Source organism: Scaptodrosophila lebanonensis, unplaced genomic scaffold (genome assembly GCF_003285725.1).
Source record: "Scaptodrosophila lebanonensis strain 11010-0011.00,11010-0021.00 unplaced genomic scaffold, SlebRS2 tig00000085-arrow-pilon, whole genome shotgun sequence".
NCBI lineage: Eukaryota > Metazoa > Arthropoda > Insecta > Diptera > Drosophilidae > Scaptodrosophila > Scaptodrosophila lebanonensis.
In genome coordinates this window covers 1279517-1303754 of record NW_022060564.1, presented here as the reverse complement: position 1 = coordinate 1303754, position 24238 = coordinate 1279517, and the positions used below count along the sequence as shown (strand labels likewise).

General features: G+C 41.7%; 1 protein-coding gene across 3 annotated transcripts; it reads right to left on the bottom strand.

Moving 5' to 3' along the window:
- Nucleotides 1-1511: 1511 nt before the first annotated feature.
- On the bottom strand, nucleotides 1512-14935 carry LOC115626635 (scoloptoxin SSD976-like). 3 transcript variants are annotated; one of them, XM_030522044.1, is made up of 4 exons: nucleotides 3533-3575; nucleotides 2411-3475; nucleotides 1934-2343; nucleotides 1512-1871 (listed from the first exon to the last, which is right to left on the bottom strand). In XM_030522044.1, exons 2-4 carry the CDS (start codon nucleotides 2540-2542, stop codon nucleotides 1640-1642), a joined length of 774 nt encoding a protein of 257 aa, XP_030377904.1. In that variant the 5' UTR covers nucleotides 2543-3475; nucleotides 3533-3575; the 3' UTR covers nucleotides 1512-1639. The 3 variants fall into 3 exon arrangements, with proteins under 3 accessions (XP_030377904.1, XP_030377905.1, XP_030377903.1); XM_030522045.1 differs by lacking the exons at nucleotides 2411-3475; nucleotides 3533-3575 and adding an exon at nucleotides 14712-14935; XM_030522043.1 differs by having other exon boundaries at nucleotides 2411-3621.
- Nucleotides 14936-24238: the final 9303 nt, after the last annotated feature.

Genomic DNA, 24238 nt, shown 5'->3' with positions numbered 1-24238 from the left:
CACTCTAACGTATTTAATTTATTTATTGCATTTGTTTGTTATTTTATTTACATTTTCAGCATTTAAAATTGATTTTGTTGTTTCCACGCATAAAAAAACACAGACGAACTAAACGTACCAGGGTCGCACAGCACACTGTATGGCCAGATCTGCAAAAATATGCCAGCATACAAACACAATATTTACACAGCTGGCAACGCCATAACTATGCAAGTTATAGCCTTAACGCGAGAGCGTAGCATGGGCTGTGTAGCTCGCTGCTACGCGACTTGGGCGCCAAATTTGAATAGCATTTTAAACAGAAAGGAAGCCAGTGAAGTAAACAATAATTGCGAGTTAATGCAACATATCGCCTACATTGTTTCATGTCGGCGTCGGCACTTAGTCATAATATTACTCCCCATTGCCATTGTCAGTTACTTTTTTACAAGAAGAGACTCGTTTTTTTGTCGCTATTGTTATTGTTTTTGCTGTTGCTGTTGCTGGTGCTGTTGGTTAATTGAAATTACCTGTCAAATTAATGGCCAGCTCTTTAGCTCATCTTAATTGTGGCAACAACAAGAGCGTCGCTCATTATGCAGCAGGCGCCTTCGCTCACAACATTTGCTTTGTTTTATTGCCACTCAAGAGCGCCCGCACACCCATATGAATCGCTTGCTCCTTTATGCAAATGTGTGTCTGTATTTATGTGTATATCTTAATGCAGTCCACTCCACTCCACTCCTCCGTGCAACAAAGGCGACAACAGACCTCACCCGTTGCGACCAAACTGCAAATGGCTGCTTAAGTGGCGCATTGAAGTTGTCGCCACCTGCTATGCGGAGCTCCAACTGCCTTTTAGGTGGTGTTAACGCACTTTCCTTAATTATTCCCAACAAAGTTCCTTCCCGTTGTACAAAAATACAATTTATTGGCTACACACTTGTTTTAATTTAGATAAATAGGTGTTGCGTAAAAGTAAACTAACAAAATGAAAACCAGAAACTAATAGTTTTAATCTTTGTGTATATTAATTACAAGTATTCAATCGAATGCTAAAATATTTGTTAATACAGTACAAATAGTGTTTCAGACTAGCAAGACTAGAAATGAAAACACATTTCATGAACGCTTTAAAAGCAGCGAAAATAGTGTGTAAAATAGTATTACAACAAAATTTCTTCAAAAGTCCCTTCTTTTAGGGATTTCCCACAACACGAGAACAATTCCGAGACATGTTTTAAACAATAACTAGAAAAATAAATAAATAATCGTTTGATGGATGATTCCATTGAATGCTTAAGAATGGATTCGTAGCATTACCCGACCGGGAGTTTTATACAAATAGAGAGATAGCACTGTCGATCTGTCAGAGGGAATTATTTAAATATTTAATTTAATTAATTATTAAAGCATAGTTTTATTTCTATAAAAACTGTTTCGGAACAGTATCAAGTTTCCAAGCCAACTTTTAAATAAACCGAAAGAAGCTTCAGCTTCAAATCAATTTAAAGTTTAGAAGGCGCTTCAGCTAATTGTTGTGAGAGACTTTATTTTCTACGCGTCCAATCTCTACCCACCAGATGTCTGCGTAAGCCTCATTTGACTTTTATTTACAGATTTTCCATGATTTCAATTCTATTACTAATAATAATCGCAACTAAGTATAAACCTCCGCCACTTTACAGAGGGCTGGGAAGTTGACGTGCGTGCCTGTCTTGCACTTCGAGGCCGTTGGTCCCGCCGCATAGACAGGTTGGTTCACATAATTGGTGGTGGCATAGTTGCAGGCGAAGAGCCAATAATTCATGCTAGTCTTCAAGTAACGCGCTGCGGCGCAGCCCACATGCGTCTGCTTCTCCTGGGCCATGGCCGTGAAGTGTCCAATGGCGCTGCGAGTATGAATAATGCTAGAAAGCTGCTAAAAAGCTACACGCAAGTGTGGAAGACTTACGGCCCGTTATAGTTCTGGGGATAGCTGTTTATCTGCGCCTTGGTGGTAATCTTATACTCGTCCCACCACATCGTGAGCGACTGAGTGACCAACGCCTGGTCCGAGCGACTTGATATGGCACCGCTATAGCCGACCATGGCCAGATTCTGGCCACTAGCCCTGAAGGTGGGCGTGTTGCGGCACGCGTCGTGCTTCATCTGGCATTGCCTGACGTTCAGGGCGGCCAACCGGGCCAGCTCTGCATTCCAGCGAACAGGAGCCATGCGGACAGCTGAACTGAAGCCGGGCAGCGCTCCGGCGGCCAAGGTCTGGCGCCTCGAGTTGTGCCCTTTGACGATTTCCGTTTGCAGCGCTGACGTCATCACAACAGCTGTGGGAGCCGGACTCTTTGGACAGGCCGCCAACCAGGCCTAAGAAGAAATGGCATAAGTATTATACTACAAGTATGTACCCCTATAATACTGGATTGGGACTTACGCCCGTGTTCTGGCATGCTATATGCTGGGAGTTACCGCAGAGACTAGACGTACAGTAGTCGGTTTGAGCGAAAGCCAAAGACACACCGAGTGTGAGCAGCAAAGACGATTTTAAAATATGAAGACCTATCATTCTCAATTCGACAAACTAAGTGCAGGTGGATGAGTAAACGACCCGCTTTTATAGCACATATACCTTCAGAAATGATTGTTTTTCTCCCACTGGTTTAGATGGAAGTTTTGAATAAGCCAACATAGTATCTGACAAAAGAACTCCAACTGTATTTGTGCTTTGGTGCGTTAGAACGCGCTGGAAACATCTGTGCAATCATAAGTGGCCTGTACGGCCCCAAAATAGACGTCATAACTCATAATATTATGACAACATCAGCAGAAAAAGTGGCTAACAAAAGGCTAATTAAGCTGACTGTTGCCGGAAAGAGAGATTAAGAACCTGTCGATAGTCCAAAACTCAGGAATTCCCCCAGAAAGCCGCTTAAAAGTCAGTCCACTCGGAAAAAATGTTCCAGAATGGCGCTATAATTTGGAAAATGGAACTTGAAATACAACTGCAGGCAGTCTTTTGAGGAAGTTATATTTTTCACTTTCGGAAACAGATATAAATAAGCCAAATACTGCCAACAGAGGACCACAATCAATGTCATACTGAGATGTGGACTAAAATACATCAGAAGCCAAGCGGAACATATCGAATTTAATGCAAAAAGAAACAAATTCGTTACGATAAATAGCGTTATTAATCCAATTATAGAGAAATCATTATAATACAGCACTTAAGAAAAAGTTCACACTTAATCGCAGTTGGTTGAAGACGACCATTGGTTTTATGAATGGACTTGTGATACTTTCATAATTTTCAATTTTTTGGGTATGTCTGGGAGACCAATTGGGAAGGGATCTTAAGCCGGAACTTTTTCAACTGCATGTTTCTTGAAATAGCAATACTATATATCTATTGGCTTAGAAATTACATCACCTTGAATTTTGAAGCAGCTAGATGAGGGTTACCATAGCTCCGGTTGCTGGGGATAAGTCCAACTTTCCACTAATAGAATTAAACTGATAACTAAATCAAACATTTAACACGCAGACCTGCACGCACGTCATAGACCATAGACCAAAGGTAGAGCGCGACTCTTCCTCTGCAGACCCTCATGTTGGGCGGGTCATGCATCTCAGTGGCTGCAACTTGAAACTTATGTCAGTGGCACGCGTTGGAGCGACGTCGTCGGCGGCGGCGGCAGCGGCACGTGACCTTAACATGAAAATCACGCGCTAGATCGGCACAAAAAAAAATTCAAACCCACACTATGTGAGTGCAAACATACATATGTATGTGTGTGTGTGTGTATATGACATTTACTACACTGTGAATAATTTGTGGGAACTCGTGCTAGATATTTCATTTTTGTTTTGTAAGCATTTTTACACATTATTTAAAAAACTAATCTTTTCTTATTTTTCTTCAATCTGAATGGAAACATAACCAAAATATGACTTTCTGGTCAGAAACTACACTGTCCGATAATACGAATTCCAGTTTGGCCACAACAGATGAAAATTTGATATGGTTGAAGAATTTTTCAGCCATGAAGGAAAGTGTGGACACCGGTCCCCGAACCAATTTGTTCAGCAAACTCGAGTCGAACATCTGGAGGTTATATTGACGAAGACTCTGCATCTATTGTTTTAAAGCATTCGTTAAATAAACAGAATAATTCAACGTGTTATAATTAAATCAATACATATTTTGTAGAGTTTTGAATAAACTTCACGTATTAATGTATGCTAAGGAGGTTAGCAATTGTTTATAAATCTAAAATAAATTATATTTGAAATTTTGGGGAGTACTATGTCAATTGTAATTGTTATTACTTCCTCATCAATTGTAGTTTTCAATATTTTTGCATTTATTTTAAACAAGTCAATACAAAAACAAAATCACTACGAATAAAGCTACAACAATTATTCAAATACTGATAAATGCATTTGAATTTGTATTTATTCATAGAGTATGAAAACCAAGTTGAATTGAATGGAAAAGTTGGATCTTTCATTAAAACGTGGGGGTATAAGTTTGATTCGATTTTATTCCAAAGAACTTTCCACTATTTGCGAAGAACTCTAGCTGTTTTTCGCTCAGTGTAAATGCATGTGGTATGCTTAGACGCTTGGCAGCCGCTTTTAAATTTAAATCGAATCAAATTGATTTTCACTCGGCCAGCAACTCCCTTCCCTTTCACTTAAAATGCTCGCCGCCCCCCCCCCCCCACCTAACACGCTTACTCCCCGCAGCGTTGAAGTTGCTTAATTTTGTGTAGTATGTCAATGGGCACGCCCACTACCGAGAGGGGCGGTGCGACGGCGACAACATACTTATATATGTATATACATAGTGGAGGACATGCGAAATTTGTATCCACTCTGGCCTGTTTATTTTGGCCTGTGCTTTGTTTAATGATTTGACAAGTGTTTTGACAATATTTATTTGAGCGGCATTCGTGCGTCCTGCGGCCTGTGTCCTGTATCCTGCGTCCTGTGTGCTCGCACAACGTACACAGCAACGTTAGTCATTATGCAGGAATTCGTAATTTGATTTCTTGTCAACCATTGGACACGTTTCTGCCTAATGGAGTTGCTCGAGTGGCGTGAATTTCAATTCAATTAATTCAAAATGCTGCATTTTTTATTAAGGCCATTAACACAGACACACATATTCGTGTGCGAGGATATCGTACACTCAACAAATGGGTTCTGGGAGCTGAGAGCTGGCAATTGGAAGGGTTCACAAGTGCCGTGGCTCGTACTTAGTTAGTTAAATTAAGTTAGCCAGCGCATCTTAATATGCACGAAGAAGTCCTCCAAGCCCGCTCGTTCCCATTCGCCTCGCTGCCTAACACTTCACTGTCTAATGCTGAGAGCCCGCCTGCCACTTAAGCTCCACAGTCCCTCACAGTCCTCAGCCCCCAGACACACATATACATATACATATATACAAGTGTGTAGTACATATCTGCATATACTCGTAGTATATGTGTCTATATATTTTTGTATATACATATACAAGTATAAGGAAACTTGTGCACGTGTTGTGTCAATCACAGCCTGCACTCTAAGGGAACTTACGTGTCTCATGCAGAACTCACTTCTTCATCTTCATGCTCTTCTTCTTATTTAATTCAATCAAAATCAAAATCAAATTTTCACTGACATTGAATGTGCAAGCAAATTCGACAGGCAGGGTTGAGTTTTTCAAATACAAAACGATAAAAGGTGAACGCACAATTATTTATGTTAAATAACTTCTGGTAAGGGGGCCGATTCTGACAAATTATTATTTTAATAATAAATTGTAAGCCAATTAATCAATGGATTCCTTTTACTCAACATATTTGCCTGAAAAAACCAAACTATGGCAATCATTTGTTTGAAACTTGTACATGAAATGAAGAAGTAAATAGTCACTATAAAATAAATAAATATTTAATAGGTTTGTTTCGTTCGATGTTGCTTGATTTGATAGGTTATTGCCAGGGCTAATCTTTCTCAAATCATTATCTTTTCGACGGCAAGCAGATGACTTATATCAAAACTATGATGACTTATATCAAGACTTATATTCGTGTATGTTAACTATATTATAATAAAGTTGATTAGTTCGTAAAAAATTTGATGGTCGCATTAATACAAATTAACTCCAGCTTTGCCGTTACTTCGAATTTAAAGTGCAAAACATAATAAAGAAAGCATATAAACAAATAGAGGGTTTCCACAAATCGTACAAATCTTATTGAATTTAAATCAAAAGTGAGCGAGCAAACAGCGAACATTTAGAAACTAGCTTATAATGTTATAGTTTGTTAGTAATTGAACAACTTAGATCATAGCTATGCAACTTTTAAATATATAGTATGTAGTTGGAACTGCCATCTTTGCAGATTTTAATCAAAAATTGTTCCGAAAGCGCTTTCTTCAACTATTTCATAATAGATTGTTTCCAGCTATTAGCTCATTAATTTGCTTTCTTAGTGTTTCTTCAACAATTAAGGAGAACTTTAAACGATTTACTTGAAAGACAACTGGAATATTACTTAAACCCTATCTATGTTGATCAATCAATATGAATTGATAGACAATATGAATTATAAATGAAAATTTGTATTAAAATTAATGTGCAACTTTCCCTTCAAATGTCACGCTCCCCTGAGCTCTGGTATCCACAATCTGCACTTGGCACCCCAATAAATCGCAAGACATCCTGCCATGACTGACAACTTTTAGCAACTTCGGCTCAAATCAGGCATAGGTGTCAATATACAATAGCGATGCTGCAAACAAAATACACACACACAGACCCACATCTGACATGAGGCTGACATTTATTGCCCTGCAGCTGGAAGCCACGAAAACGAAAACGATGGCGAAGCCAACGCCAAAGCCGCCAACATGCTCGCATAAAACTTTTTAACAAAATCTTGACACACACTCTCGAAAGCCATATGTGGAAATTCTCTACAGCAACAATGTTGTTTAAAAAGGAAAAAAAAAAAACAAGAAAAACCTCCAACACATGTTTAGACACGCGTTCGCCACACTTTCTGTGCCTGGGCTGGGGCTGGGGCTGGGGTTGGGCTTAGGGTTAGGGTTGGGGGCGACGAGTCAATATTGCAAAAGTAAACAGAAGCCTCGGGAGGGAGGACTGAAAGGGGGCAAGTGTAGCGCCTTTTAAGTGCTTCCTCGCCAGCTGCGGCATCAGTTTTAAGTTTCCCATGCCCACATTTCTGGCGTCAACTTGTCCGAAAACGCTGGTTTGTGTTTTTACATTTCGACTGCTATTTCTATTTACACATTTTTTATTTTATTTCCCCTTCTCTGACTGCCACACAAATATTTGAAGTGTTTCAAATTTCGACCAAAAAAAAACTACTTTTAAAGTGTTTTCATAGTTGACGGTGTTTCTTTTTTAACCCCAACGCCAATAGTTAGTTTCTAAAGATGTTGCAGACTTAATTTTAACAGTTGCTAGTTCGAATCGTGAAATAGAAACCGCACTACACACCCTAAGCTCAATCCTGCGATAAATTGCTATCGAATAGCAATGGCTATATTTTGAGGATTAGTTCAGAAACCAAAAATGGAAAAGGTATTTTGTTAAGGCGAGAATTTGAAACAACTGCCTAGAAGCTTTTCTGCCAATAGTGTGAACAAAAATAGAGATATAGCGAAAATAATGTTATATAGAAATTACAAAAAAGTAAATAGCACTTTTTAAAAATAAGAAAAACAAACAATAATTTTGAGATATTCAATTTATTTTCTACAAAAGAGACTACCTTTCGAACTTTTTATAATGATCTGCACGCTCTAAGAAAATGTCGAAGGAGTGTTTTAGCTCGGGATGGCATTTAGAATGTCGGTACAAGCCTTCGCGATATAATGCAAAGCTATCAACGGCAAATGCATTTTTTCGAAAAGCTTTTAGTCGCATTGTTCCATTATTTTCAATGCAGATTTTATTGTTTAATCGAATCTTCGATGATAATTTTTAGGCCACATATACCATCTATTGAAAAAGAAAAGATTTACAAAGTTTGAAAACAAAACAACTTACTAAACATACTAGTAAGTGTTTCCAACAGATTGGCATTATAGTCTTTAAAAATTCCAGAACTTTGTTGATTTAATAATAAATAACACTAAAAAATGTTATAAAATAGCACTGAAAATTCTGCGGCAATTATGAGCAAACGAAAATTAAAATTCTATCTATCTGAGATATACACACACATATTTTAATTTCATTTTCAATTTATTTTACTTTTGATCAAGAATTACTGCCAAATATTTATTTATAACTTCGATTACACTTGTCACAGTTTCCTTCAGTGCTCTTTGACTGCTGCCTACATGTATCTGAAGTGTTTGAAATTTCGCCGAAAAAGTCATAATACCTTTGAAAGTGTTTTCATAGTCGCCGTTTTCTAACCCCTACGTGGCAGCTTTGTCGAGCGCCAAGTGTTGCCAACTCGCTCAATGATTTTGAGCGGCGGTTTTGTGTTTCAAGTTGCTGATGGCTGGGTAGTTGGTAGGCAGGCTGGGGAGGAGAAGGGAGGGGCAGGCGGCGGCGGCGGCGGCGGCGGACAGGCAGTGAGGCATGCGCTCTTCAAGTGCATGCTTCAAAATACAAAAATTTCAACGCATTTCGCGTTATTAACACGTAGGAAGTAGGTGCTGCACTGCATCGCCAGCAAGGGCGGGCATTGATGATGATGATGATGATGATGATGATGGCGATGGAAATGGGGAGGGGGGTGGGGGTGGAAATGGAGACAGGGACTCATAGGGTTTTGAGCCAGTGTGTTGGACCGCTGACGTCGTGACACCGTGTAATAAGGAGTTTTCATGGCCTCTTGAACGCTTACGCTTACCAAGCGAGGACATTTTAATTGAGAGTGTTGCAGAAGGACGCCAGCGAGGCGAACGCGAATGAGCACGATAAGGACACGATGAGAGTAGGACGAGCACGAGGACTCGGACGCGGATGGGGACGCGGGCGAGGCGAATACTTGCGGTACTTGGGCAGCTGCCGCTACGCCGCTTGCCACTGCTTCAAGTGCGGTCTATGTCCTCATCTTAGTAACGGCTTGTTGACTTGATTCTGCTCACAACTTTTGCCGCTTGCTTCCTTCCTTGGGCTCTTGCAACGCAGGCGTTGATGGATGAAAAGCTCAGAAGAGTCCCCACATTTTCAGTTTTTATTTTCCAGTTGACGCCGTTATTGTTCTTCTACTTTGACTTCTGACCGCAATGACCGCAATCTTAGCGGTTGGAGACAAACCTGTGTTTTTAATTCTAAACGTAATTTCGAATTTCACAGCTGGCAAGATTTGTTCATAATTTTAATTATAATTTTTTTATTAATTCTTTATGCAGTGTTTGTGGCTGTATGTATATATTTAATAATAGGAAAATGTTAAATATACTTTATCACACGAACGTGGAGAACTATGTTTATGCACAATTTAAATCGAATACATTTTCGTCGAGGTTACAAGGTGGAGCCAAGACAAATAAATATTTTCGTCTTTTTTGGAAAATGATTCGAAATTACTATTCGGTTCGAAAAAAACAACTTCATTTGACACCGATTCTGGACCTAAGATGGACTCAGGCTACCCTTTCTTTATGGTTAACTGAAAACATAAACATAATAACGAGCAGAAGAAATAGACTTCGCCTAAGACGAACTCATATAAACTGTCCATCAATGCACATAATTGTTAGATCCATTTGGACTAAATATTAAAATAATTAAGTCATGAATAGTAAACTGGAATGTATTACGGATACATTGCTTTATCTTGTAGATTGGCAACACAAAATACAACGATATGAAATGAAAATATAAAGCAGAGAAAAGAGAAAGTCGGATGTAAGTGTTGATGGACAGATGACAACCTGCTTTAATTCAAATCTTCCGAAGGTAAAGTCTGCGAAAGTCCATATGTGTGTTATCACTTCTTCTCTTTGGTGGAAGAATAAGTTAAAAGGAACGTCTTATCTTCTAAAAAAACTTGGGCTACATTATTTGATCATGTCTTGTTTAACTCTTCGCTTCTTTGAAAGGAATGATGCCCTAAAGTATTCCTTACAGACAACAGGAAGTGTATTTAAAAATAATATTTTTTATTATTAGCTATCCTTAAGTTTAGTTCTCTATCTCAATGGGTTCATTGCTAGGATACACACTCATTAATTCGTCCCACGCGGTTACAAGTCATATAAGTCGGTGGTGTTGGAAAATCCTTGAAACCAAACCACAAACACCCGACGCCACCGCAGTTGTAGTAACCACAGCCCTTCATCACTACCGTAATCATCATCATCATCATCGGCGTCGTCGTCATCATCATTGTCAGTGGCATATCCATGAATGAATCTGTCAGAATTATTTCGGCAATGATGTTGACAACAACAACAACAGAACGGCAGAAGCGACCGTGTTGCCAGCGAGTTTATAGTAAAAATCCCCCAGTGTGCAATATTTATCATGTCACATAATATTTTTCTGGCATTTGCACGTCACAGCACATGGGTGGGCAATGATGATGCCCTTGCACAGTAGCCTCCCACCCTCCGCCCTCCATCCCCCATCCTCCTTCCTCTGCCCACCAGCTCTACTCCCTTCATTGCTTTAAGCAGCTGATAACTTTTTGCACACACGCGACAACGACAACAACAACAACAAGAACAACAGCAACAACGAGGATGCTGACAACGACCACGCAACAGAAATCACAACCCCTTCTGGGCAAATGATGTGGGCGGGGAATGTTGCCAGCCAGCCAGCCAGTCAGCCATCAATTGCAGTCATCAACGTTGGCATCTCATAGTCGCCGCCACCAACACTGCCACAACCACCACCACCACCACAGCAGCAGCAGCAGCAGCGGCAGCTGCCAGGCTGTCTGGCTGCCAGCCTGCCTGGCTGTTGATATCCTGGGCAGGCTCAGTTGCGTTGCTTTGCGTCGCACAGTGGTACATGAAGTGTAGAAAAGACTCATAAAATAACACTAAAAATTTAATTTAAAGAACAAATTCGGGAGCAGACATAGCTTAAAAAGCTGACTCAGGAAAAACCAGGAATTGATTCACAAACTGCATAAATCTATCGCATTGAAAATTGTTTGAAGATGAGTAAGAAAACCTGAAAAAGTTGTTGGTCTACAGATGTACTTTCGTTCCTTTAATATAGACTTAGTTTATAATGCGATTTGAACGAAATACGCTATACACACCCACTCAGCACCAACAATAGCTGCTGGCAGAGCTTGAGCATTCATTGCATAAATAGATATATAAATACAAGTAGTTATATCTACCTTTGGAATTGAAATCGACACATAAGCACTGAGAGCCAAATTAGAGTTACTCCAAGAAGCTAATAAAATCACTTACAGCGGTGCATTGGTAGTGGGTGCATCAGAAAAAAAAACCGAAACTTGTCTCTTCTCGGACTTAAGAGAATCTGGATACAGCTATAGCTTTTATACTTTCCGAGATGCTTGCCTTCATACAGGCAAACGTACATTTCTATATCCACTTATCATCATTTTATCATACTTATTGCGAATATATATATTGTATCTGGGGTCTGCCACTCCTACATCTGTGTGTTACATATAGACTCGCACAAAACAAGTAACCCCTTTCTATTTGAATTGAAACATATTTCCAGCTTGAAGAGCTGCAAAAACTATTTCTGGGAACGAATGCCATTATTTGGCAGTTCTTATATAATAATTATATTATATTCTTTATAATATCATATTATAAATCATAGTTTATTGAGAGCTACTAAATTGAAGTTGAGTTGAGTTGAATAGTTACTGTGGCATTTGTTTATTTGTTAACCACTGTGCCTGGCATCGCCTTCGCTTCCCCCTTTTTGCTCATTGAATTTTCTGCTGATTTCATTTCGACTTCTTTTGCTCCGCTGGGAACAACTTTTAGTCGTCATCATGAGCCTGGAATCCTGCCTGCCTGCCTGCCTGACTGTCCTTGTTGCTGATGAGCCGCGCTGATTGTTGTTGTTACTGCTGCTGCTGCTGCTACTGCTGCTTCTGCCACTGCTGCTGCTGTTGGCAGTGCGTCTGTTTTTGCTGTAAATATTTTTGGCAATTGTCGCCCCCATCTCCGGCTTCGCTTTGGCTGCAAATTAATGATGTCTTCCTTGCCAGAGCAAAAGGGAACATTTCAGCAACGGCAATTGCTTATAAATTAAATGACTTGTTGTTGTTATTGCTGTTGTTTTTGTTGCTGTTGCTGCGATACCCTGTTTTATCACACTATTTAGCCTAATACTCGTATATTAACACTTTCGTTGACTGGTGGCAAAAGTTGTTCTACACTCAGGGGGGTGCTCAGCGAATGGTTGGGGAGGGGAGGGGGCGGAGGTCTTGTTGTCTGCCGTTTGCTGTTGATGCTAATGAAGACATTAAATTAGTATTTAAAATTTCCTTTCGTATTGTTTGGTTTAAAGCCTTTATATCTATTGATTGCCCTTGAACTGGCGTGATAAGGTCATGTTCATGGAAATTCAAATTAAGCAAGTCCTGTGGAAAAGCATTTGCTTCCAAAAAATATTTGACAATATTTCGAAATTCTGGCGCTATTGTTTAAGTCGCGCTCTAAATGAAGGAGGTTGAGGAGTTGGGAGTGAATTATGAAATATGACCGAAATTGTTCACCAGAATCTTTGGTAACTTGTAAGGGTTTCCAAAAGTGCATTATAAGATGAAAGCAAGCGCGATTATTCAAATATGTTGCCTATTGATGGGCCAATAATGGCAGCTAAGTAAAAAGTTATAAACTTTTAACACTTTGAGAAACCTTTTCGATATATACTTTTCGAATACTTCATTTGTTTGATGAAATAGGTTTGTCCGGTGGTGAACACATAGATGAGACAAGTTGATTCTTAGTGTTTTAAAACTTGTAAATTAGGTCTTAAAATACAACAAAAGGCAAATTGCTTTGCCGCATTTTTCTAAAAACATACAAGTATGAATTTCATTCTGAACTTAAGGAAAATATTTACTGAAAACCTGATGGATTTGGTGTAAACAAGAAATGTATTTCCTTAAAACTACGAACACTTTTCTTCAGTTTTTCTTTGGGACGTGAGTTTAATATATACATATATTCTTTTGAGAAACAAATTTGTTTATAATCGACCATTAATTATTTTTGTTGTTTTCTTTTTTCTCTTTTACAGTATTTTTTATTGTTTATATTTTCATCTTATTTGCAACGAATTCCGATGTTTTTTTATATTATATGTATGTATATAAAAGATGGAATATTGATTTTAGAATTATTATATTTTTTTAATTATTATCTATTTACTATTATATATTTACAAAACTTACATATGTACATATGTGCATCTATATATTTAGCGTTCTAGGAAATCAAGTATTTGCGGCTCGTATTTATAGCATGCGATGCCAGAAAAACAACTTAAGAACTATAAATAAATGTGGGAATCAATTTTTAATAAGAAATTATATACTTGTATTTATATTTAAATTTGCATGAAACTCCACTTCTTCTTCTCTTTGCTTCTGCTTGTGAACTGTTTACTGTCTCGAGTGTAGCATTCTCTCTTATTCAGAAAAAAAACAACATTTCATAGCACAAAATGTAAAACTCTATTAGTCTACATTACTAACTAATAAGTATTAAATGTTAATACTTTTTACTTAATTTAATATTTAAATATTATATTAAATTACATTTAAATATGTCCCATTGATTTTCCCATTAGATGTGCCTTAATTAATCAAATATTTGTCAGTCATTTGTACCGCTAATAAAAGCCTCTGCTTAGTACATAAACCACCACCCATTTACCACATTAACGCCAAGGTCATAGGTCATACAATTATGTGTGTTTCGCTATCAAAACACAAACGATGGCCATTAATTTGCGAAAACGAATTGTGCCCCAAATGTTTTGTGGGTGGCGTTCGTGGACTTTATTCGATTCCAAATAAAATCGGTCTGGTCTGGAAAGTGTTGAGATTGTCAATGTCATTTGAATGGATGATGCATTGTGGCCAGTCATTGCCAATCAAATAATTAGAGTCTGGCAATGCCACACACATACACAGACACACACACACGCACAAACACTATGTTGGCAAAAACACACATTTTGTAAGTGTGTGTAACGCGCAGAATCGCTCTTTTGTATATAAAATATATATGTATGTGTGTAAACCTGTTATATACACAGAGAAGTCAGACAAGAAAGGTTCAACGTAATACGCTCTCTTCAAAAGTGGGTGGAAAAGGAGAAAAACCAACAGGCGGCAACGATGACGTTGTAGAAAACACAACAAAAACAACGACAACGACAACAATAGAGCCAACGCATACAAAATGAATAAAAAATACAACTTTTTTTGCAACACTTTGGGGGCAAGTACTAGTCAATGACATTGAAGAGTCCCCTCCATTGTGTGTGTGTGTGTGTGTGACTGAATTGGGCTTGCATGTATTTCTAATACACACACACACACACACACACACACACACACACACACACACACACACACACAGACACACCCATACATAGGAGAGTGAAAGTGAAAGTGAGCGCGCGGACGTGTTTCTTTCGGTCGTCATTCTTCCTTCATTTTTGAGTAGCAAGTTGGCTGTAACAAATTGTTTTTTACCCAACACTTGGTGGTCACTAAGGTGCGGAAGGTACTCACCCCTGTCGGTGACACAAGCCTGGTCGGGTGCCACTCCTGCCCCATCTTTGTGGTTTGGTGGTCCGGCGTCTGGACTTTGACCCCTGAACTTTGATCCCTACTGAGACGTACTAGCGCTGGTCAAGCAGGCCTAGCGTGAGTATACTTTTTGTTTTTATTTTCGCTGTTGCTCCGCCCACGCGCTATAGGCAGTCGCACAGTTGCATTCACAACAGCTGGCTGCCCAGCTTACGCAGGGTTGCATTGTACCATCTGGTGGCCACCCAGCCGCTCCTCAAGAGAGTGCCAGGCTTTGACACCAGAGGGCGGTTCAAGGCTTGGTAAATTGCAGCGCTGGTGCTGCATACTTTTAGGACCTCCCGGTAATTCGGACCTAATACTCCAAATCCTGGTGCAGCCTTTTAGGATCAAAACATATTTTGGCTGGGTTCTTAAGCGAGTTTATATAAAGGCCGGACGGGCTATATTCCAACCCCTACCGCATCGGCGGTGCATCCCAGTGGGGCTCTGGTGACCGAGCAGGGGCGGGATAACCCCCATCCCGTCAAGGAGAAATACTTGGCCATCGAGGGAACTCGCCACGAATCCGCCTCGATGACCGACATGCAACGGCATGGGCTACAGAAAGTGGCCCCCACCGACCAGCCACCAGGCGTACAACCGGCGCAACCTACGGTCTACCTGGAGTCGCCTCTTTCCTTTACGCATGGCGCGCCTTTGGCAACCCTGGGTGAAGAATTGTGGCTAAAAACCAACGAAGCGGTAGCAGGCGCGAATCCTTTCGCGCGTAGGTCTCTGGTGGCCAGATCCCCACCAAAGTCTGCTCCACCGTCCGTGACGCTCCACAGCTACCCCCTCTTGTGTCCATCTTCTGCTTCTTCGCGTGCAGCAAACGCAGCCGAGACGGCGAATACGCCATTCTCGACACCTCTGGCAGCGCCTTCATCGCCTACGCCTTTGCCGATAGTAGTGGCGTCTAGCGGTCCCCCAGCCCAACCAACCACCGCCCAGGCAGAGATGCAGGAACTGGGCTCCCACCTGCAGGCGGTGTGCCGTCTTTTCGAGGGTCAAAATAAGCGACATGTCAACCAGCAGGATAAGGAGATTTTTGCTGAGATGCTGAAGCTGCACAGCTCGATTTGCAGCAAAATAGACTGGTCATGTACTGGAGTGAAGCAGCATTCGAGAGATATTGGCATTCAAACTGCTGAGGCCTGGCCCAAAGTGTCCAGCCACCCCCAAGCTGGCACCCCAAAAAGGCTCAGGGACCCCAAAAGCAACCAGCGCGCGACTCCTCCAAAGAAGCATAAAACGCGTGACCAGAAGCTCGCCTCCGCATCGCAGAGTACAAGTGGCCAAGCCCTAGACACTCAGCCGCAAGACCTCGCTCAGGTAGTGAAGGGAAATGGCAACCCCCCTGACGCTTCTATCGCTCCCAAGGCTGATACATGGACGAAGGTTCAGCGTCAGACACGACAGAAGACCAGGAGACCCGATGCCATTATAGCCAAAGGCGTTGGAGAAGCCCAGTACGCTGACATTTTGAAGGCAGTGAAGTCGGCTCCGGCTCTGCAGTCACTGAAAAACGATGTACAACGTATCAGAAGAACGGGTAACGGCAGCTTGCTCTTAGAACTGAGCAGATCACCGACGCACGACATTGGTAAGCTCCACGAAGCTGTGGAGGCGGCCCTACAGGGTATGGCTGTGGTCAAGCCGCTGGTGGAAGAGGCCCAATTAGAGATCCGGGATTTGGATGAGCTAGCCACCAAGGAGGAGATACTGGAAGCGCTAAGGTCGGTCAGCGAGGACCTCAGCATCGGGCAGGACGCAGTGAAGTCAATCCGCAAGGTGAGCGGTGGTCAACAGATTGCCGTACTATCTCTGCCAGCAGAGAAAGCAAGGAGGCTCATAGAAGCAGGCAAAGTGAGAATAGGCTGGGCAATCTGCCGCATCCGAGGGGTGATTAGGCCAACTCGCTGCTACAAGTGCCTTGGCTTTGGTCATACGGCAGCAAGGTGTAGCAGCGCGGAAGATCTGAAGGACTCGTGCTACAGGTGTGGTGTAAAGGGGCACCTAGCCAGGAACTGCTCAAACAGCCCGAGATGCGCATTATGCGCAAAAGACAGCCTGCCAGCGACGGACCACGCCACAGGAAGTTTTAAATGTCCGGCGTACAAGGAGGCGGTAAGACTGCTAAGATGATAAGGTTCTTACAGCTCAATTTGAACCACTGCATCGCAGCACAAGACCTGCTACTGCAGACCATCGGCGAGCAGAATATTAGTCTGGCGCTACTCAGCGAGCCATATAGAACATACAGCAACAGCAATTGGGCAGTGGATCTTTCCGGCAAAGCTGCTCTATGGCTGTGTGAGCCTAGAGCGCCCGCTTTCTCGGAATGCAAAGCTGGTAACTTCTTCGTGAGAGCCAAAGTTTCTGACCTGTGGGTCTATAGTTGCTACCTTCCACCCAGCCTTTCCTTATCGGAGTTCGCCTCTGTCCTCGACGCTCTGGTAGACGACGCCAGGGGACGTAGCCGTGTTATTATTGGCGGAGACTTCAACGCATGGGCAGTTGAGTGGGGCAGCAACACCACTAACGCGAGAGGCCGAACTCTACTGGAAGCTTTCTCAGTATTGGATCTGACGCTGCTGAATACCGGGTCACAGCACACATTCAGCAGGGCAGGCAGCGGATCCATAATTGACCTGTCGTATGCTAGTAGCTCCCTCCACAGCCAGATCATGTGGTCCATTAGCGACGCTTATACGGCAAGCGACCATGTGGCCATCACAATCACAGTCGGAGCAACCTCCCGCAACATGCTGAATCCACCGTCCGCCAACGTGGCATACAAGCTGGATTCCTTCCGTCCAGCATCCTTCGCAAGCGCCCTCAGCGGCTTCCGACTCTCCGGTGATCCAGAAGTTATGGCTATGGACGCCGTGGCCCAAATCCGCGCGGCATGCGACGCCAGCATGGACAGACGTGGCCCCTATAGGCGCCACCACGTACCAGCTTACTGGTGGACCAACGAAATCGCGGAACTGCGAAGCTCTTGTATCAGGGCAAGAAGAATGGCGCAGAGAGCTCGCGGCACATCCTCGTCGCCCCTCAGACAGGATGCCTATCGGGAGTCTAGGCGATCTCTGAAAAGGGCGATAGCAGCAAGCAAGAGGCGATGCTTTTTCGAGATGTGCGACTCAGCCGAGCACGACCCCTGGGGGAAAGCATATAAGCTCATTGTGAAGCGAATCTACGCTGGCGGACGCAATGCTCCCATGGATGCTGAGAAACTCTCACGAATCGTTAATACCCTATTCCCCTCGAGACCCGAGTCGCCTGCGATGATCCCTACCAGAAACGAGTTATCGCCTGCCTTAGGCGACGTCACCACTGAGGAAGTGCTGCTGGCTGCTCGTAGCTTGCAGCTCAACAAAGCGCCGGGCCCGGATTCTATACCGAACCGCGCACTCAAACTGGCACTTTGTATGCACCCTGGGGCGTTCGCTACTCTGTTCGGAAGGTGTATCAGGGAAGGCATATTCCCTGCCTGCTGGAAGGTGCAGAACCTGGTTCTACTGCCGAAACCGGGAAAACCACTCGAAGACCCCTCATCCTACAGGCCGATTTGTCTCCTGGACTCGATCGGTAAGGTGCTGGAGAGACTGCTCTGCTCGAGGCTCGAAACAGCAATCGGTCTATCCCCCAATCAGTACGGGTTCCGGAAATCGAGGTCCACCATAGACGCGATCAGTAGAGTGGTGGATCTTGCGTCGAAGGCAATATCAGGTAGCAGATGGAAGGGAGGTGCCAAAGAATACTGCCTGGTGGTGACCCTCGACGTCAAAAATGCATTCAACTCGGCAGACTGGGGATGCATTCTCAACGCACTGGTGGATCAAGGCGTACCCACGTGCCTGGTGCGCTCCATTAGAAGCTACCTTAGCGATCGGATACTTAGGTTTCACACATTGTCTGGCACCAAATCCCTCAATGTTGTTGCTGGCGTCCCCCAAGGGTCGGTCCTAGGGCCGCTGCTCTGGAACGTCATGTACGACGGCATTCTCCGCCTCCAACTCCCACCCGGTACTGAGCTAGTGGGGTACGCAGATGACGTCGCAATTGTAGGCGTTGCGAAGGATATCAAAACCGTGGAAGACGCGTGCAACCGCTGCATCCGGTCGATCATTGACTGGCTGAACACCGTGGGCCTGGAACTAGCGGCGGGCAAAACAGAGGCAGTGCTAATCAGCAGCCGCAAGGCGGTAGAGCAAGCGCACATATCAATTGACGGTACTCTCGTGCGGTCCAAACGTTCAATTAACTACCTTGGGGTTAGATTGGATACGAGATTGTGCTTTCGTGAGCATCTGGAGCAGACGAATAATAAAGCTGCAGAGGCCACACGGGCGCTAGCCCGAATTATGGCCAACACTAGGGGCCCAAAGCAAGGTCGGAGGTTATTGCTTATGAGCGTAACCAAATCAATAATGCTGTACGCGGCACCGATATGGGCTGCCGCGGTGAACAAGAGGAGCTACATCCGCGACCTCGCTGCTACATACCGTCTTGGCGCTCTCCGTGTCTGTAGTGGATTCAGGACGGTTTCTGACGATGCCGTACTGGTGATCTCGGGGATGGCACCTATCGACCTCCTCGTCCTGGAGGCGAACTACCTTCACAGTTTTGCTGCCGGGCGGCCTCGAAGGGACGCGCGGGCGGCGGCTAGACGCACGACGGTAAGCAAGTGGCAAGAGCGATGGAATGCCTCGTCAAAAGGCAGGTGGACCCACACGCTAATAACTAACGTAGCATCGTGGATCGGCAGAACACATGGCAAGGTCGACTTCCACCTGACCCAACTTCTGAGCGGCCACGGTTGCTTCAGAAGTTATCTTCATAGATTTGGGCACGACTCCAGTGCGGAATGCCCGGCCTGCAGAGGGATACCGGAAGATGCTAACCACGTAGCCTTCCATTGCCCAAGGTTTGGGGCGGACAGAAGGAGACTGGAGGCGACAACCGGATCACCCCCAACGGCGTCGAACTTTGTGGCCAACATGCTCGCTAACGAAGAGTCGTGGGCTGCGAGCGCAAACTTTGCGGCCTCCGTTATGGGCAAGCTCAGGAAACAGGAGCGGGACAGGAGCGCGATATAAGCGGGTTGATCGGCCGGGCGAAGCAATGCCTAACGGCCGTACCGCCTGGACTTTGACCTGCGTATATTATCATTATTATTATTACTTTTACTTTTATTATTATTATTATTACTCCTATTGTTATTTCTATCTATTCTATATTGTTATTTTTCCACTCTAAAAATAAAGAATACAAAAAAAAAAAACACACACACACACACACACACACACAAACACACGCTTTCATGTACATGAATTTTGCAACAAATTTAAATAATTGACAATTTAAGTTTGAAAAACTTGGCGCTTCCTGTGCCGTTCTACTCGCAAATAGACGAGTAGAGGAGCGAGTGTGACTTTCAGATTTTGTGGCAACTTCTGGTGGAAGTTGCAAGTAGTTTGTGTGTGTGGGATATTTTAAAGTTGTTCTAGGCTCTTTTTGGAAATTGCTTTGAACAATTTAAAGCTAGACACATTTGTTCAATAACAGCCTAGGATGCACAATTAACAACATTGTCATGATGTCGTTTTAAGAAATCATATTTTGTTTAAGAATAAATTATTTCACAGACAAACTATTTATTTGAACTATACTTGTACAAAAGAAACTTTATTAGTTAGCAAATACCATCTTTAAGCTAAGTATTCTTTTAATAGCTGGATTAACTATGGGTGTAGCGAATGGAGGGCCTACCTAGAATCCGAGCACAACAAAAATTAAATTATTTAGATTTAAATGATCGAATCACGTTAAATGAGGGACCAAGTAAAATGAGAACTATTTTATAAGTCAAAAATAATTATTTGCCCAATTTTCAGCCAGATTTACGATGGATAAAAAAATAATCCACAATTTGTAATAATTTTATTATAAATGTAAATTGGTAAACAAATTATGTGAGCAGTTGGAATAACAGACTAACATTTGTTATTATAAAAAAAAAACCTAGCAAACCTCGTAAAATATTTCAATTCTACGTATTATTTATTATTAATTAATCTACAACAATTTCAATCATCTTTCATAGATTAATATGCTAATCGATAATATAAATAAATATAATTAACTATAGAAAGAGATATTAAATGGATTGTGTTTGAGAAGGCTTAAAAAATGTTTTTAAATCAATCAGAAAAGATTGTTGGTTGCCGTCTAATTAATATTTGATTATGGAGAATTAAAAAACAAAATTATATAATTATCGCGATAATAGGCAAATTAAACTTCCGTTTGTTGAATTCTCACATAAGTCTGTTCATCAAATAAACAGAAAAGTCAACCAAATTCTACCTCCATATTCACTTTACTTATAGTCTTTAGTCAATTCCGGATAGGCGCGAAAAGACTTGAAAAAAGCTATATATTATTGTTATATTTTAAACAATTTTAATATTGGTACAAAATGTGTTTGTGACATGCAAGCCAAAAAAAATGTACGCGCAACTCTTAAAGCCAATAATGTTAAGCCGCAGAGCGTCCTCGTGTAGCTCTCCACATTCCCTTACCACTATATGTGGGCATAAAAAATGGAATCGCAGAGCACGCACGTGTCCCTTTTCCATTCCGCTATTGCGTCCAGCCGGACGCGTGAATAATTTTGGTACAGGACCTTTGGTCACGCTGTGAATCAATCTTGCGAAGCGAACAGCCAAAAAAAGAAGAAAACTGAGTACAAAACGGATGTAAACAGGGACGGGAACGTCGAGAGAGCCTGTCCAGTCGTGTCCTGTCCGAGCCTGGCAATGAATATATACGAGTATGTTCAATAACTTCTTCACTGCGCTGACATGTTCGAATGTTTTTATGAAGCGGAATTAATTTTTATGGCTGTAAGTAAGGAAAACATTTGACTTGCACAGTGAACGTGAAAAACTTTTGGGGCGAGGACGTTTCCCCCCTTATCCACCCCCTAGTACTCTAGTCCAGCTGTAAATGTCAAACTTAAAGTATTCCACTGAGCGATGCTGCCAAGTTTGTCGCTCTCAAACAAAATGGAGCGCGTTAAACGCTGTTGTTGTTGTTGTTGTTGTTGTTGCTGTTGGGGTCTTACCGGGGGTTGTTTGGGGCCCAAAGGGAGCTCCATACGAACTATTAGCGTTTAGTGCGCATGTTTAAGAAAAAACCTCACCGACTGCGCCAAAGACAAACAAACAAATACCAAACAGCAACACTTAAAAGTGGTTGCAACCCTGCCTGCCATCGACGGGGCATTTTTTCCACCATTTGTATTGGTATTTGCCCGCGCGTGCTCCAATAAGAACAAAAGACCTTTTTTTTGGCGCAGCCATTTCCGCTGCCACGCAGACAAACAGATAGGACTAAGATCGTGGGGGACGGGAACTCAACGACAGCGTAAAAGGTTACTGAAATGGCATGCGTTCGAGTTCAAAAGTTTAAAAGCTTGGGCATTTTTACTCCCTCGAATAGAGCTGGGGGCTCTGCAAATTAAGGCGGTAAATTTTTATTTTCCTGTTGTCGATTAGCGCATAAATTACGAAGTTTGACAAATTATATAATGCTGCCATAAAACATTTGATATATGGCAGATATACGCACATGAAATCAGAGCAAACGATAAACGAGTATATTCTATGGCAGCAAGAATATGTTGTCATTATTTCACTGAATTCAAAACAAACGTATTTATTTATTTATTTATGTCAACAAGAAGGAGAAATCTTTGAGATATGCTGAGTTGTATCTTAACAATTACGTCCTTTCGTCTAAAGGCTTACTAATAGGTTGGGAGCCTGTACAATTTTATTCCCCGTACCTGCATTCATTTTAAAATAAATAATAAATAATATTTTAATTTGCTTCACTTTCTTTCTTGTCTTAAAACAGTAATTGTTCACGAATAAATTTGTTGCAAAGTAAATTAATTTATTATTTTATTATACTAAATTATTTTTCAATAACTAAAACAATGAAATGTGGCTTGTTAACTTACTTCCGTTTTCATTTCAACTTGTTCATTTTAAGAAAAAATGTTTGGCAGAATTAGCTTAAAGCTTAAAATAATTAATTTGTTAATTCAAAACAAACGTATCTTTGAGATATGCCGAGTTGTGTCTTAACATTAGCGTCCTTTCTTTGTTTACTTTGTGATTGTTTACTTTTTGATTGCTTTCAACAATCAAATATATAAAGTACATATTTTTTGCTTAATAATTTATTTTAAATACATATAACTGTTTAGTAGAGGAATGGGTAGACAGCAAAAGCTGTCATTGTCTGATGCCAACGTGGTGTTCCAAGCCTTGATTAGTCGAGAAATGATGGAGTTAATTTGGTAATGTCTTTAGCCCACTAATTAAATTCAATCATTGAAGTTGCTTAATAATTATATTAAATCAATAGACTGTATCTATGGTGTAGGATAGTTAATTTTATTTATTCTTATTATTTTATTCTCCATTTCTTATATGCATATTTTGCGCACTAGTCTTTGAGGAACCCTCGCATATGCATGTAGCGGGCATAAATAAGAGTCCCAACTATCCGTAACAAATAACCAACTGCCAGTAGCCACGGATTTTCTCATGGCAAATTATTGAAGATTAACAATCATTAAATTTATTACGCAGAGGCCGGCGGCCGACCAATGCACACGATTTCAACCCCCAATATTCCGTCAAGCAAATACCATTAGTAGGCCGAATATGCATATGAGGGGAAGAATTTTCAGAAAGGAAAGGAAAAATAAACTGAGGGTCGAACATTCGGTCATTGCTGCAATCTGTCATTTTTGCTTTAATTGCGGTTAAAGCTGAGCCCGAAATGACATTCAAAATCATATTAATCAAAGGCAATGTAAAATCGAAGAAAATTATTTCATTATGCAGGAAAGAGGGCAGTCCGTGTATAGTTCAGAACTGAGTTGACATTGTGTTTCAGGTTCAATGCGGGCAGCCGAAATAGTGTTGAATATTCTCTGATTTCTATCGCATTTACAAAACTAATCTTTGTTGTCTAATTATGCGTAATTATTTGACCATCGTTTCTGATCTTGACCTTCTTACTAGGCTCGCCATTGTCATTTGCCGCAGCTCATTTAAATATAGGGGCCCAGTCTTTACTGCTTCTAATATTTTCGCTCTCACATCCTTTGCCAACACAGACAACCAACTGATTTTGGTATAAGTTTACGACTCTCTTTTTATTGGGTCTTTATTTTATTGTAGCGTGTACATAAATTTATTTATTTTATGTGATTCCATTTTTTTGCCCTTGTGGGCATATTGATATTGGACATTTATTGTGACAGGCGGAAACGCCCACTTTTCGTTTTGTTTATGGGAGGTAATTTGATTTTGTTCCTTTTTTCGGTCTCGGGTCGCATATTTTTTTGAGGAATGTGGAAAGGAAGTTGCATATTGAAA

Excerpts from the sequence above, each read along its gene's own strand:
- LOC115626635 (XM_030522043.1), bottom strand. The coding sequence starts at position 2,542 with ATGATAGGTCTTCATATTTTAAAATCGTCTTTGCTGCTCACACTCGGT. Across the intron at positions 2,344-2,410 it reads TAGCATGCCAGAACACGGGC|GCCTGGTTGGCGGCCTGTCC; the intron begins GTAAGTCCCAAT and ends ATTTCTTCTTAG. Across the intron at positions 1,872-1,933 it reads CCCCAGAACTATAACGGGCC|CGCCATTGGACACTTCACGG; the intron begins GTAAGTCTTCCA and ends TCATACTCGCAG.